Source organism: Arachis hypogaea, chromosome 1 (assembly GCF_003086295.3).
Source record: "Arachis hypogaea cultivar Tifrunner chromosome 1, arahy.Tifrunner.gnm2.J5K5, whole genome shotgun sequence".
In the NCBI taxonomy this organism is placed as follows: domain Eukaryota; kingdom Viridiplantae; phylum Streptophyta; class Magnoliopsida; order Fabales; family Fabaceae; genus Arachis; species Arachis hypogaea.
Window position 1 is genome coordinate 98702175 of NC_092036.1, and position 15437 is coordinate 98717611.

At 36.0% G+C, this 15437-nt stretch overlaps 1 protein-coding gene across 2 annotated transcripts; it reads left to right on the forward strand.

The window, feature by feature from the left end:
- Positions 1-4579: 4579 nt before the first annotated feature.
- LOC112701691 (uncharacterized) lies at positions 4580-11937 on the forward strand. Of its 2 annotated transcripts, XR_003153840.3 has the most exons (12): positions 4580-4959; positions 5052-5119; positions 5239-5300; positions 5389-5538; positions 5662-5838; positions 6132-6344; positions 6533-8238; positions 8576-8641; positions 8722-8791; positions 9004-9719; positions 10187-10298; positions 10923-11937. XR_003153840.3 is itself a non-coding variant. In XM_025752423.3 (11 exons), the coding sequence occupies exons 1-10, from the start codon at positions 4718-4720 to the stop codon at positions 9679-9681; spliced, it is 3432 nt and encodes a 1143-aa protein (XP_025608208.1). In that variant the 5' UTR covers positions 4580-4717; the 3' UTR covers positions 9682-9719; positions 10923-11053. The 2 variants fall into 2 exon arrangements, 1 of the variants encoding a protein (XP_025608208.1); XM_025752423.3 differs by lacking the exon at positions 10187-10298 and having other exon boundaries at positions 10923-11053.
- The last annotated feature ends 3500 nt before the right edge of the window (positions 11938-15437 follow it).

The following is a 15437-nucleotide window of genomic DNA, read 5'->3' on the forward strand; positions in this document are numbered from 1 at the left end:
TGCATGAGTTCTGTGATACTTGATGATAACTGGCTGTGGCATATGCGGTTTGGACATTTTCATTTTTCTGGCCTGAACTACCTGTCAAGAAAAGGACTTGTTTCCGGTCTATCACGGATTCATATTCTCAATTGTGTTTGTGAGATTTGTCAACCGGGAAAGAAGCACAGAGATCCATTCCCTATAGGAAAGTCATGAAGAGCCAAAAGATTACTTGAAATTATGCATTCAGATCTCTATTCTGTAAAAGTTCCAAGTAATGGTGGTAGCAGGCACTTTATCACTTTTATTGTTGATTTTAGTAGATATACATGGGTATACTTTCCGAAGCAAAAATCAGAAGCATGTGATGTCTTTAAGACATTCAAGGCGGTTGTCGAAAAACAAAGAGGCTATAAAATTAAAATTCTCATAACAGACAGAGGAACAGAATATCTTGCATGTTTAGAATACTTTAAGCAACACAGAATTCAACACCAACTAACAACTAGATACACTCCTTAACAAAATGGAATTGCTGAAAGAAATATTAGAACCATCATGGATATGGTCAAATGCATGCTTAAGTTAAAACAAATGCCTAACGAATTTTGGGCATAAGCAATTGCAACAGCCGTTCATATTTTAAACAGGTGTCCAACAAAGAGTGTTCGAGATAAAACTCCAGAAGAAGCTTGGAGTGGAAAGCGGCCTTCCATTCATCATTTCATAATCTTTGGGTGTATCGCTTATGCCCACATATCATATCAATTAAGGAAGAAGTTAGATGACAAAGGCGAGAAGTGTATCTTTATCGGCTATAGCACATACTCAAAAGCATACAAGTTGTATAATCCAGTATCAAAGAAAGTGATTATCAGCAGAGACGTGACGTTCGACGAGAAAGACATGTGGGACTAGAACACAAAGACAGAAAAGTAGCTGACTATAATTTCAAATACATGTGATGAAGTGTAAGAAAGGCAACCTGACACAACCGAACAACCAGAATCATCTAGAAGATCACAAAGAGAGCAAAGACCACCTGCTAGATTAGCAGATTATGAAGTTGGCATTGGCAACGATCCGTCCGATGAAGAAACTGTAAATTTTACTCTATTTCCAGATTGTGAGCCGTTGAACTTTGAAGAAGCCTCTAGAGATAACAATTGGAAGAAAGGGATGGATAAGGAGATTCATGCCATTGAAAATAATGACACATGGGAGCTGACAGATTTACCAGCAGATAAGAAGCCAATTTGAGTAAAGTGGGTTTACAAAACTAAATACAAACCCAACGGTGAAGTTGATCGTTTCAAAGCAAGATTAGTTGCAAAAGGATACAAACAAAAACTAGGTATCGACTACTTTAAAGTATTTGCTCCTATTGCTAGATTAGACACTATTCATATGATTATTTCACTCTTGGCCCAAAATAAGTGGAAGATACATCAGATGGATGTTAAATCAGTATTTCTAAATGGCACTTTAGAAGAAGAAGTGTATATTGAGCAACTTGCAGGATATAAAGTTTTTGGAGAAAAAGATAAAGTTTACAGGTTGAAAAAAGCTTTCTATAGGTTAAAGTAAGCACCAAGAGCATGGTACAAGAAGATTAATTCTTATTTCACTGAGAATGGTTTCAAAAGATGTCCATTTGAGCATACTCTTTATATCAAATTCGTTGAACCTGGAGATATCTTGATCGTGTGTCTTTATGTTGACGATTTGATATTTACTGGCAACAATTTGAAGATAATTACAGAATTCAGGGAAGCTATGATAAAGCACTTTGAAATGACAAATATAGGCTTGATATCTTATTTTCTTGGCATCGAAGTTCTTCAAAAAGATGATGGAATTTTCATTTATTAAAGAAAATATGCAAATGATATTTTGAAGAAATTTCAGATGGAACTTTCAAAGCCAGTTCCTTCTCCAGTCGAAGAGAAGTTATAGTTGTTGAGAGAAGATAAAGGAAGAGCAATAAATCCTACATACTATGAAAGCTTGATTGGAAGTCTAAGGTACCTGACCGCGACTAGACTAGATATTGTGTTTGGAGTTGGTTTGCTTAGCAGATTTATGGAAGAATCTTGTACCAACCATTTGCAAGCAGCAAAAAGAATTCTTCGATATAAATGATGGAATTTATTATGAAAATACTAATGAAATAAACTTTGTTGGCTACACTGATAGTGATTGGGTCGGAGATATAGAAACAAGAAAAAGTATTTTAGGGTTTGTATTTCATCTTGGTTCTGGTGCAATTTCATAGTCGTCAAAGAAATAACCAATAGTAGCACTCTTTACAGCAAAAGCAGAATATATAGTAGCAGCAAGTTGTGTAATGCAAGCAGTTTGGTTAAGAAGAATTCTTGAGAAATTGAACGAGAAACAAAGTACTCCAACAACAATATTTTGTGATAACAAGTCAGCTATTGCACTTTGTAAAAATCCAGTATTCTATGGAAGATCAAAGCATATTGATATACGGGTTCATAAAATCAGAGAGTTGGTGAATGAAAAAGAAGTTTTGATTAAGTACTGTTCCACTGAAGACCAAGTTGTAGATATATTTACAAAGTCGTTGAAGATCGAGTTATTTTATAAGTTAAAGAATATGCTTGGAATGATTAATTATGCAAACTTAATTTAAGGGAAACAATGTTTGATAATTAAATCAACTTGCACTATATATCACCGCCATTGAAATTATAATGAATGATGACTAAATAAGCAAATAGCTAGAGTTGCATGGATACAAAAATCAAGAAACAACTAGAATACATAGTCAAGAGCAACATGATTAATACTCTAAATATATATGCTGAAAAGTTTGAAAAAGTCAAAAGAATTAGAGTTCAAATTGAAGAAGGCATGCAAGTGATATATCTACAAGCTTCCTGTCGCCAACACTTAGGATAGTTTATTATATTAGAAAGTGCTTTAGTTACAAGTGTATTATAAAATCACCGCCTGTAAACATCTATAAATAGGTGGTATCATAGTTTTGTAATGTGTGTTTCTTTAAATGAAAAAATATAATTATGTGAAGTCCTTCTTTCTGTTATTTCATATGAGTATTGGTGAGTTTGAGAGATGAAAAATATAATAACATTATTTATATGAGTGAGTGATCTGGAGACTAACATAGTGTGGGTATTATACTTACATATTTCATTGTTTTCTTACCATATATTTTTTCCGCTGCAATATCAGTGAATGATTTTGTGATGTATTTTCTTTCTGATCCAAACATTCACACCTAATTTTTACAAAGAAATACACCATCTAACATACTTTATAATTCTATAATTTGTGTTGTTTTTTCAACAAATTTTGTTGCCATTAAAAGCTCTACATCCGGGTTGACCCTATCCATATACCACAGTTATAAATCATGCTTCCCTTCGTGTTTAATACTAGAGGTGTTCAAATTCAAACCGATCCAAATTAAACAGCTCATCCAATTAAATCCAAACCGAAAACCGATTAAAACTGCACTAATTTTGATTTGATTGGATTCTGGACCTGACTGAATTTCGAATCTACTTTTTATAACTGATCAAATCCAATCAAAACTGCACAATATGCTATAATATTATTATTTTATTATTATATTTATAATTATACTTATAACATGTTCAATTTGTTATATATTTTTATATTATTTATGTATTATTATTATTATTTAATAAATATTTTATGTTCAAGCTGTTATTTATTTTAACTAACTTATAATTTTATTTTTATTGTTATGTTATTGTTGATTTTTTAAGATATTGTTGAGATTTGTTATGTCATTGTTGATTATTTAAAATTTGATATTCTTGTTATATACTTATATGTGTTTAATTTTTTTAATTTACAAAATCACAAATCCAATCCAATCTAAACCACTTGAAAATTAAATTGGATCGGATCAATTTTTTTTTAATCATTAAATTCAAACTGCACCACAAATAAAATTAATATTTAAATCGGACGAAGTTGTGACTCAAAACCAATCCAAATAATATTGTGAACACCTCTATTTGACACACTGAAGTGCTTAGAAAACGTTTCCTTTAGAATTTTATCTCCAATCCACATATTCTTGCCAATATTTAAAGTTACAATTTAATCTATTTAATTATTTCTAATGAAATAATCATGGTGTAGTTAGCAAATTTAGCTTGTAACAATGAATGTATTATCAAACCAATAATCAAATTTGATTTTATATTTATTATACAAACTAGTAAAAAATTATTTATTATATTTGATAATTAAAATTTTCAGTCGTTTTTTGTTAAAAAAAAAGAAAACAAGTGTAATTCAAAAAAAGAAAAATGTGCTAACAAACTATAGTTCAAACGATAATTTTCTCTCCTTAATTAAGTTTTTTTTTTAAAATAGTTTAAACAATAAATATTTATATTAAAAATAATTTATAAATAAATTATTTTATGTTTTGTTTTTTAGTTTCAAAAATACTTATTTTAAAAGAAATATGATAAAAAATTTTTTATTATATATAAAAAATATTTTTAATTTTTTTATAAACATTTAAATATTTTTTTAAAAATTATATTAAATATTAATACTACTATTTTTTATAATTAAAAAACTTAAAAAAAAGGTTTTAAAGCGTCTAAGTGTGTGAGGGAAAAAAAAAAAGAAAAAAGAAAAGCGCGCGAAACGCAATGGCGCGAAAAATTGGGGAAAGTAGCAGCAGTCTAAGGGTTTCAATTTCATGATTCAATCTCATTCTGCAATCCTTGGAAGAACAAGAATGTCCAATGAGAATGAGATCGGCGAAATCCAGCTCCTGGTTTCTTCTGGCGACAAATCCAGCAAGTGCTCCGGCTACTCAAGCCTCCTTCATTTCCAGGAACATTCCACTCTCAATCCCTCTTCCCTCCACTCCCTCTCACTCTCCTCTCACTCCATCGTCTCTTCCCTAATCTCCGACATCTCCAACCACGACGAAGAAATGTGAGTCACCTTCATCTTCCACCTTCCAATTCATCCAATTCTCTTTCTCTATCATGTTGTCTTGATTTGTTTGCTTGTTTATTTCGATGTAGAGCTGCGCAAGCCTTGAAGTGCTTGGGCTTCATGATTTATCATCCTTCCATTGTGTCCTCACTTCCACGTATGTATTATCTGCTTCTACGACAACGGTTCAACCTATCTTATTCATAGTATATCTGATTTTGGTACTATGCCATGATGCATGCAACATTGCTTTTCATCTTTTTCTTTGTCTTGCAGCGGATGATGTCAATTTGGTATTAGAGTCACTGTCCAAACTTATTACAACCACTAAATTAAAGGCTAGTTTGATATCCATTTCACTCTTTATGGACACTTTTTTCAGTATTTTAACCCTGTATTAAATTATTCTTGTTGCTGCTGGTACAGTCTGCTTGTAATTTAGGGGTATGGTGTATATCTGTTCAACAGTTAGGAGAATCGTGTCTTGCTACTCACTTCCATTCTTTGTTACTAGCAATTGTTCATGCCTTGGACAACCCAATGGGTTCTTTGTCAACAACATTTGAAGCTACCCAGGTAGTGTTGTTCCCTTTCTTTTAACTAGAAATGTTTTTATAGATTCTTGAATGTTATATCTCAGATTTATCTGGAAGTGTAGAAATTTCATTGAACACTCATATTTGAGTCTTCTCGTGACAGGCTGTAATGAAGCTATGTGGTCAACTAAGTGAACAAATGAGAGACTCATCCCATATATGGGCTCCTCCAATATACAGAAGACTTCTCAGCACAGATAAGAGGGAAAGGGATGCCTTGGAACGATGTCTATTGAAGGTCAAAACTTCAGTCATTCCTCCTTCCTTGGATCTCTCGAAGGTACCAAAAACCGCATCTGATATCAATATAAAGTGGTGAATCCGCAATATCGTTACATGACAAGCTCTTGCTTGTTATGACTTAAGCCGTATTGCTGTCATTGTGCAAGTGATTTATAACACAATATCCTGTGAGAAGGAAAACTTTTGATGGATCTTTTTCCCTTTTATAAATTAATTATATCATTATTTATTATATGTGTTTATGCCGCTAGACATTTCATAATTAGCCAATATCTTCAAGGATGTTGTACTGGCTTTGATCTCATTAATTGCTTTCTTCATTTTCAACAGGTTCTTGTCAAAGATATGAAGTTAAATCTGCTTAGTGGGATGAAGAAATTGTTAGATAAGGGTATGAAGATTCAAGTTATTCAAGCATGGGGATGGTTTATCCGAATGCTTGGATCACATGCTTTGAAGACTAGACAATTAGTTAATGACTCACTGAAAATTCCTGAATGTACATTTACAGACCTTGATCCTCAAGTTCAGATTGCTACACTGGTAATATTTTTGAGATGCTTTATTATGTCATCCATGATTCATAGGGATGGTTTATGTGGGATAAAGATTGTCCGATAGTTTAAGTGACATAAAGTGGCTTAAAGATATCAATTTGACATTTGAAGACTAGTTATTGACATCATTCCTTGATTATAGCTTATGGGACCTTTCAAGTGTGTTTTGTGCAGGTTGCTTGGGAAGGTCTTATCGATGCTCTTGTTCACTGCACAATGTTAGATCCCAATAAAAATACCCCAGCCAAGGAAAATCATCTTCAAAAACAGCATTCATTAGAAAGGAACAATTGTGATGTCCAAGCAAATGGTTTTTCCAAGAGCATAAGACTAATAATGACCCCATTGAATGGCATTATGTCTAGTAAGTGTGATATATCAGTCCACTCATCATGCTTGAATACATGGTGTTATTTGCTTCATAAGCTTGAAACTTCTATCAACGAACCCTCATTGATAAAGATGGTATTAGAGCCTATTTTAAAAGCAATATTTCAGAATGGACCTGATAGCAAGAGCATCTGGTTGTGGGGGCTGGGCCTAGATCTGCTCAGTGATTGTATCTCACAGAAGTGTAGGGATGTCCTCTGCCAATCAACTAACCAGTTCAGAGATAGAATCTTTGAAACTGGGCCTTCTCTATCTGCCAAATGCTCTTGGAAGCTTCACCCAATTAGATGGTTGCCATGGGATATCAGTCAATTGGATTTTTTTCTTAGTATGATTTCTGTTCTCATTTGTCAAGCATCAAGACCAACAGTGACTTCTGATCATAGAAGTCTTGTTTATGATGCTGCCTTAAAGTTATTTACATATGTTTTAAAAGGAGTCAAACATGATTTGGAAAGTACATCTACCAATTATGATGGTATTATGTTGTGCTTGAAATCAATATTAACATTCATAAAAAATGTATGCGAGGATTTATGCACATATGGCACTGAAAAGCATGATCTGTACTACATTTCCATTCGGTTTATAGAAGTTGTCACAAAGGAATTAGATTCTTTGATCTTGGGATCTCCTCTCTACAAGTTTTCTTTAGACCTAAAGTACATTGGTGGCACACAATCAGGTGATCGCAATGAACACCTAAATTTTAGTGTCAGTCGTGTTTCTTATATGGATAAGGTTTCTCCAATGGTTTATTTGATAGCGGTTTACTTCCATATGCTGGACTGGTTAGCAATGAATTCTTCTCAATCAGACTGCAAGCCGCAAAGAAGTTCTGAATATTTTAAATTCATATTTTCTTCAAGTGATTCCCCAGACAATCTACTTACTTTTGTTGGCTTCTTGTACAAAGATGTTCGACCAATTCACTTAAAAATATGGATAACATTGGCTGAAGGATTGAATGGCTGTGCACGTGATCCAAACTGTAGGTCTCTACGGGTAGCCATGTCTGATAGTGCTGCATATTCTTCAATATGCCATCTTTTAATTTATCCCATTGTGGTACACACTGAAACTGCAAGATTGACCTTGTCAAATGCTGGTGCCTCTTCAGAGAATTATAAAGTATTACTAGAAGAAAACCCAAGGCTTGACCTTGTTATTCAAACATGGATATCGCTTTACGAATCTCTTAGTGCTTCAGGCTTCGGATGTTCAACAACCACCAATTTTTCTGGAGATCTGTGCACATTGTTAACCAGGTGCCTTGATGATAGCATTGACATGGCTGAGAGCGGCATTGAACTTCATTTGAAATGCAATGATACTGATCTTGGTATCCTTCATTTATCTGGCAATTTCATGATATGCATTCTTGACCACATTCAGACTTCAGAATTAGTTTCAGAAACAGAAATAAGTAACACTGACCGTGAGAGCAAAATTCTCTGTGGCATAAATAACTGCTTAAAACTTGCTGCTAGGTAAGTCTTAAGAGCAGTATTATTATGAGTATACGATGTGCAAGAACAGTATTATTATGAGTATACGATGTGCTTCTGTAGAAGTTGTATATTTGTTTGTTTGTTACTGGTTCCAGTCTTTCTTCCGCGAAGTAATTGTAAAGTTATGTTTTTGATTCTTAAATGAAATTAAATTATACAAGTTCTATTTCAACTTCGATTTAGGTATTCTATAGCTTCATATATTTTTGTCCATTCTCTTTTGTTAATTATTCAGGGGCCTGTTTTGTGAATGCTGAGATTATGATGATAACATCAATAATTTAGTAATTGATCGTTTTCATGTGGCATTTCTCAGGTATATGAATTTGTTGATGAAAACGGTGGTGATAGACCCACTGCCTGGTTTTGTTGGGACCTCAAGGTTAGTCAATTTAAGTTGTCTCCTCAATGTATGCTTGGTTGGTCGATGCCTAACTTATTTCACTCTCACATGAATTGCAGAGTATCTTCTGCATTAGCAAATTTCGTTAGCCGCCTTCACTGGAAGCAAGATATTCTTCTTTTTCTGGAGGTTTGTTGTTTTACTTCTTTCTATTATGTATAATCATTAGTGTAGTCTTAGACTCTCAACTTGGAAAGGTGAGGGACTACCTACCCGAACTTTATATCCCCAAATTTGACAATCAATATAGTAAGTGGATTTCTTTTGCGTAGAACACCACCATTACTTGAATTTTCCATCCTGCTTGACTTGTATATAATATACCATATACTTGGTTGCAGATTATTTCCTGTCCACTACTTCAATGGCTATCAAATATGGTAAATCAGGATGAAACAACAAATGAGCAACTCCAACATCTGTGGAATGAAATTTTAAGTTGTTTAAAAAGAAGTCAACCTCCAATGAACTTTGGTTCCGCTTTACTCAGACTTCATGAAACCTTGTTTGAAAAAACTCTTGATCATCCATATCCCTCCATTTCAAAACCAACCATCACATTTTGGAATTCCACGTTTGGTCAACAAGTTATTCTGGATTTCCCACCGAATCTGCTCTCTGTCCTCGACAGACTATCTAGGAATGGGAAATTAAAACTCCAGAAGAGAAGCCTACCACCTCTTCAAAAATGTCATTCCTCTAAGGAAGTCAGTGGCACTCTGCCAGGATACCGGGTCACCGCAACACATAATAGAACATCTAAGAGAATTGAGTTAGTGCCGGACGCACAAAAAGATGCATCTCCTTTGAGTGTTAAGAAAAGGAGATTAGAACTGACTGAGCATCAAAAGGAAGTGAGGCGAGCGCAGCAAGGAAGGGAAAGGGATAGTGGAGGACATGGCCCTGGAATTAGAACTTACACTAATGCTGATTTCTCTCAAGGGCTTGATGAATCACAAGAAAGCCAGGAAATAAGAGACTCAGAAGCCATACTGCAGATGTTGAGGAAAACTATTTAGTTACCTCAGAGTGCTGAATTGCATTGGCACTAAACCAGGTACGAATGTCTAACTTTCTAATTGGAAAGAGTAAAACTTATCTCAGCTAATGCACATGCACCTGGTGCTTGGTTAACCATTACTGTCTAAATATTAATCAATGGCAGAAGGGAGCTTTATCAAACATAAATTGTGTCATACTTGTGCTTATAACTCCTCAAATAAATCTACGTACGTTAATAATTATATCAGTTTGTTTAGGTTTAACAATGACGGGTTGAATTATTAATTTTTAGTGACTGGTAAAACAAATCTAAATTCGTAGTGTGTTCAGGACTCATTACCGTTAGTGGAATGAAAGCTCTTTAATGTGCAGACCTATTGTGAAAAGTGACCTTTCAAGACTGTTAAAGTAGACATTTAATTAAAATTATGCAAAAAAATCCAATATTGAGTTATTGTATATTAGTAGATATTGAACTTTTGATTGATTAAAGCTCCAAATCTGATTGACATGACTCCTTAGTGGCTGTCCAAGAATAAATTGTCATCATTTATATAACTACACTCGCCGATGATTCATAATCCAAGTACTCTAGATTGGTCCACAGTTGCACCCACCAGCGTCATTTTCAAAGGTACACAAGTCTTTGCATTTGGAGCATAATGAAAAAAAAAAAGAAAAAATCCACCATCAACCAGGGCTGTGTAAAAAAATCCAGATTTTGGATTTAAATCCAATTCAAACCAAACCATTTGAAAAACACCCATTTTAAATAAAAAAGGTCTAAATCGAATTGTATTTATTTTATAATTTGGTTTTTTAATCAAAATCATTTAAACAATTTCAGATCTAGATCGAAATAAAAAAAGGTAAAGTATATTTTTTGTCCCCAAAGTTTAACAAAAGTTTTAAAAATATCCTTAAGTTTTATTTTGTTTCAATTTTGTCTCAAAAGTTTTCAATTTGCATCAAATATACTCTTGACGGCTAATTTTTCAAAAAATTTAAGACTAATCTAACAATAATGCATGAAAATGATTGTTAGATTGATTTTAAATTTTTTGAAAATTTAGCCATCGATGATGGTATATTTGATGCAAATCGAAAATTTTTGAAACAAAATTGAAACAAAATAAAACTTATAGATATTTTTAAAATTTTTGTCAAACTTTAAGGACAAAAAATATATTTTACCATACTAATTTGAGCCCGTTCACACTTTACACAGCCTCTCTCAACTGTGTCGTTTTTGCCGCAGCCCCAGCAGAGCAGACAGTTGCCACCACCACCACAAGCACGTTGCTTTTCTGGTCGTTCCTCTGTTGTTTTTGCTCTTGCTGCTGTCGTGTACGCCTCTTTCGACCATCGCTGCGCTGTCGCTCTGTTCTGCTGTCTATTGTTATGCCGTTCACTGCTCTTTCTTCACCATGACTCTCGCTCTCTGGAAGCCCGCTTGGCGTTGCAAATTCTAGCCTTTAAGGACCAAGGTTAGTGCCTCTTTCAGAATTTCAATAGAAATCTCCGCTACAATGTTATAATCATATTTCACCACCGTACATTTCATCACTCTGGAAATTATACAAAACATTAAATTCCTTTCCCACTAGATATTTTTTCTGTGTCACTCTAATTTCATATGGAATCTCTCTAATTCCAAATTAAGAACAATGTTGTTTGTTCATTGTTTTGTTTCCTCTTAGTGATAGAAAAATTGAATTGAGATGCTAAACGACCAAACCAAAAAAGAACAATATTCTAAACAGGAAATCAGTTATTAATAAATTAATTCCATGAGAATACTGTGTATCTCTTTTAAACTTTGCAACTGCTATCTCTATCTAATAAATACTACAAAGCAGTGAAGACATGCTAAGAGGCCAAGCATTGGTCTAAACTCTTAAGTATTACACACAAACTAAAAAATCTTACACTATGGATAACTGAATTTTAAAATTAGTTGTATGTTTATTTAATTCCATGATCTTAAGTATTACACACAAACTAAAAAATCTTACACTATGGATAACCGATCTTTATTTAATTCCATGATCTTGATAGCACTCCTAACTTTTAAAAGTCGCATCTTAAATTTTTTTTACCAAACTCAGCCTAAATATAATGTAACGTGAAAGATCATCAAACAAAAAAATGTAAAATAGTCTATACTTATCCACACCATTAAATATTAAAGATTTTATTTTTTATTTATTTATCAAACCTGAGAGCTTTGCATCACACTATCCAAATTATAACACAAACAAAAGTATAAAAAATGTAATGAAATTAGTATAGATAATAGATCATGAAATCGAATCAGCATACAATTAATTACGAAATTCAACTATTCATAACGTAAACTTTTTTAATTTATATCTAATACTTGATGTTTGGACAAGTACTTGATCTCTTGCATGTTTTTTATACCTGGTAATATTTATTAGAGATAATAATTTCAGAATTTAAAAAGGATGCTTTATATATAGTATTTTTTTGAGCTGAATAATTAGTTTATTTCTTAATAACCGATGTTTTTATCTAGAATGTTGTTCTTTTTCTTTGATTTGGTCATGTAATATCTCAGTTTAACTTTTTTACAACTAAGAGAGGAAATAAAATAAAACTGTTCATACCCTGGCCCAATGACAAAGGCCCAGGTCCAAATAAAAGGCCTAGTCTGAAGGACTAAGCCTAGCTAAGTACCGACCTTCACGTAAGAAGTCGGTATCAACCACGACTTACTCTAAAGAAGTCGGACATGAGATTAGCTGGCCGATAAACACTCATTCAAATGAGTAATCGCCCCTAAAATCTCTCTAACCGCTTCATAAAGCCATATCTTAACCTCCCCAAGATAATGGGGCGGTTAACACCCTAAAGATACGGCACTACTCCAACGGTGGTTATTGGCTCACCACTATAAATACACTGACACCCCTCAGGTATCTCTAAGCCCAATACTCTCTAGACCTGCTAACACCCTTGCTGACTTAGGCATCGGAGTGTCTTTGCAGGTACCACCCCCCATTCACCAACGTGTATAAGTCGGAAGGAGGCTCCAGCGTGCCAACCATCTCGGAGCTCACCATCCACGGACGATTGGGCCAACTTACGTCATCTATTCTATTAATCTCCGGTTACCCATCGTAACATTGGTGCCGTTGCCGGGGACCCGAGAGATCATCCATCGATGGCGGACAGATCCCACGAAGAAGGCCATGTGGAGACAGATTCTGAGCAAGAGAATATGGACACATGCAATAACGATGCGGACTTCGCCCTCCACTAGGAAATTGACAATTAGCATAGAGAAGGTACCTCCGGAGTAAAGAACCCGAAGGTAAATTCCTCAGAAGGGCGCGAATCAGAAAAAGGAGGACCACCCCATGTAACTGAACTCATGGGGTTAGTCCACAGCCGTCTGGAACAGTTAGAACAAGAGCGGGAGCGGCAAAAGGAAACTGAAAAGTACCTAAAAGAGGAGATGGAACGGCGAAAAGAGTTAGAAAGAAAACTCTTAAAGCTAGAATCCTCCCTCAAAAATCGCAACTCCCGTGACGAACAGGAAGAGCCACCATTAGGGGGAGAAGATCCCTTTAGCGAGGACATAATGAGGGCTAAAGTTCCGAGGAACTTCAAAAGCCCTGATATGGACCTCTACGATGGAACTACGGATCCAAAGCATCATCTGAGCAATTTCAAAAGTCGGATGTATCTAGCTGATGCTTCCGACGCTACGCGATGCAAGGCCTTCCCGACCACTTTATCGAAAGCAGCGATGAAGTGGTTCGATAGCCTCCTCCCGAGGTTGGTTACTAGCTTTGAAGACCTCTCAAGGAAGTTTTTGATGAGGTTTTCAATCCAGAAAGACAAGGTGAAACATGCACCGAGCCTCTTGGGAATAAAACAGGAGGTTGGAGAATCTTTACGAACCTATATGGAAAGATTCAACAAAGCATGTTTGGAGATTCAAGACCTGCCCACAGAGGCAGTCATAATGGGGTTAGTCAATGGGCTCAGAGAAGGTCCCTTCTCACAGTCCATATCTAAAAGGCACCCTGTTTCTCTAAGTGATGTACAAGAAAGAGCTGAAAAGTACATCAATATGGAAGAAAACGCCAAGTTAAGAGACCTGAGTTGGCGACCTGGACCCCCTCCCTCAACTAAAGAGAGGGAAAGGGAAGCCAAGAAAAAGGAAGAACTCGGTCTCGAGAGGCCAAGGAAATATCACTCTTATACTCCCCTGAAAGTTTCTATAGTGGATGTATACAGAGAGATCTGCAACATTGAAAGACTGCCACCCCCTAGACCCATTAAAAATAAAAAAGGGGGGAGCCGCAGCGATTACTGCGAGTACCATAAAATATATGGTCACTCCACAAACGACTGCTACGACCTCAAGAATGTGATAGAAAAGTTGGCTAGAGAAGGTCGGCTTGATAGATATCTCATAGAAAGGTCGGACAGTCATGGAAAGAGAAAGCGAGATGATATGGATAGAAGAGACCCACTACCGCAGACTCCAGAGAGGCATATCCATATGATCTCAGGAGGATTTGCGGGAGGGGGGCTTACTAAATCCTCTCGCAAAAGACATCTCAAAAGAGTCTACCAAGTCGGGGAAGAGTCACCCAACCTTCCTATCATTTCATTCACAAAAGAAGATGGGCAAGGAATAATCCCTGGACACGATGATCCAGTGGTCATAACTATGATCCTAGCAAATGCCCATCTCCACAGAACCCTAGTAGACCAAGGAAGCTCGGCGGATATTCTTTTCAAGCCGGCTTTTGACAAATTAGGGTTAGACGAGAAAGAATTAAGAGCCTACCCCGACACCCTATATGGATTAGGGGACACACCAATAAAACCACTGGGATTTTTGCCCCTCCACACCACTTTTGGAAAAGGGGAAAAATTAAAGACTCTGAGCATAGACTTCATAGTCATAGATGTAGGGTCAGCATACAATGCTTTGATCGGCAGAGCTACCCTCAATCGACTCGGAGCGGTGGTATCCACTCCCCACCTCTGCATGAAATTTCCGACTTCAGCGGGAATAGCAACGGTAAGGGGAGATCAAAAGTTAGCAAGGAAATGCTACAACGAAAGCCTAAATCTGAGAGGAAAGGGCAAAGAAGTCCACACAATAGAGCTCGGCGGCGCAAAGGCTAGAGAAGAGCTGCGACCACAACCGGGAGGAAAGACCGAGGAGATACAGATCGGTAAAGAGGAAGGAAAAAACACTTATATAGGAGCCAACCTAGGGGAAACTCTAAAACAAGGGCTGGCTGAACTCCTAAGAGATAATTCCGACCTCTTCGCTTGGAAGGCTTCCGACATGCCTGGGATTGATCCCGAGCTCATGTCCCACAAGCTCTCGGTTTACCCAGGATCCCGACCTGTACAACAAAGAAGACATAAGCTCGGCACAGAACGAGCCCTAATAGTAGAAGAGCAAGTACATGCGCTCCTGGAAGCCGGCTTTATTAGAGAGGTCAAGTACCCAACATGGCTAGCCAATGTAGTGCTAGTCAAAAAACAGAATGGTAAATGGAGAATGTGCGTTGACTATACCGATCTAAATAAGGCATGTCCCAAGGACCTTTATCCCCTACCAAGTATTGATACCCTAGTGGACTCCAGCTCGGAGTACCAATACTTGTCATTCATAGACGCCAACTCGGGATATAATCAAATCCCGATGTATGAGCCCGACCAGGAGAAAACATCATTCATCACACCCAGAGCCAACTATTGCTACGTGGTCATGCCA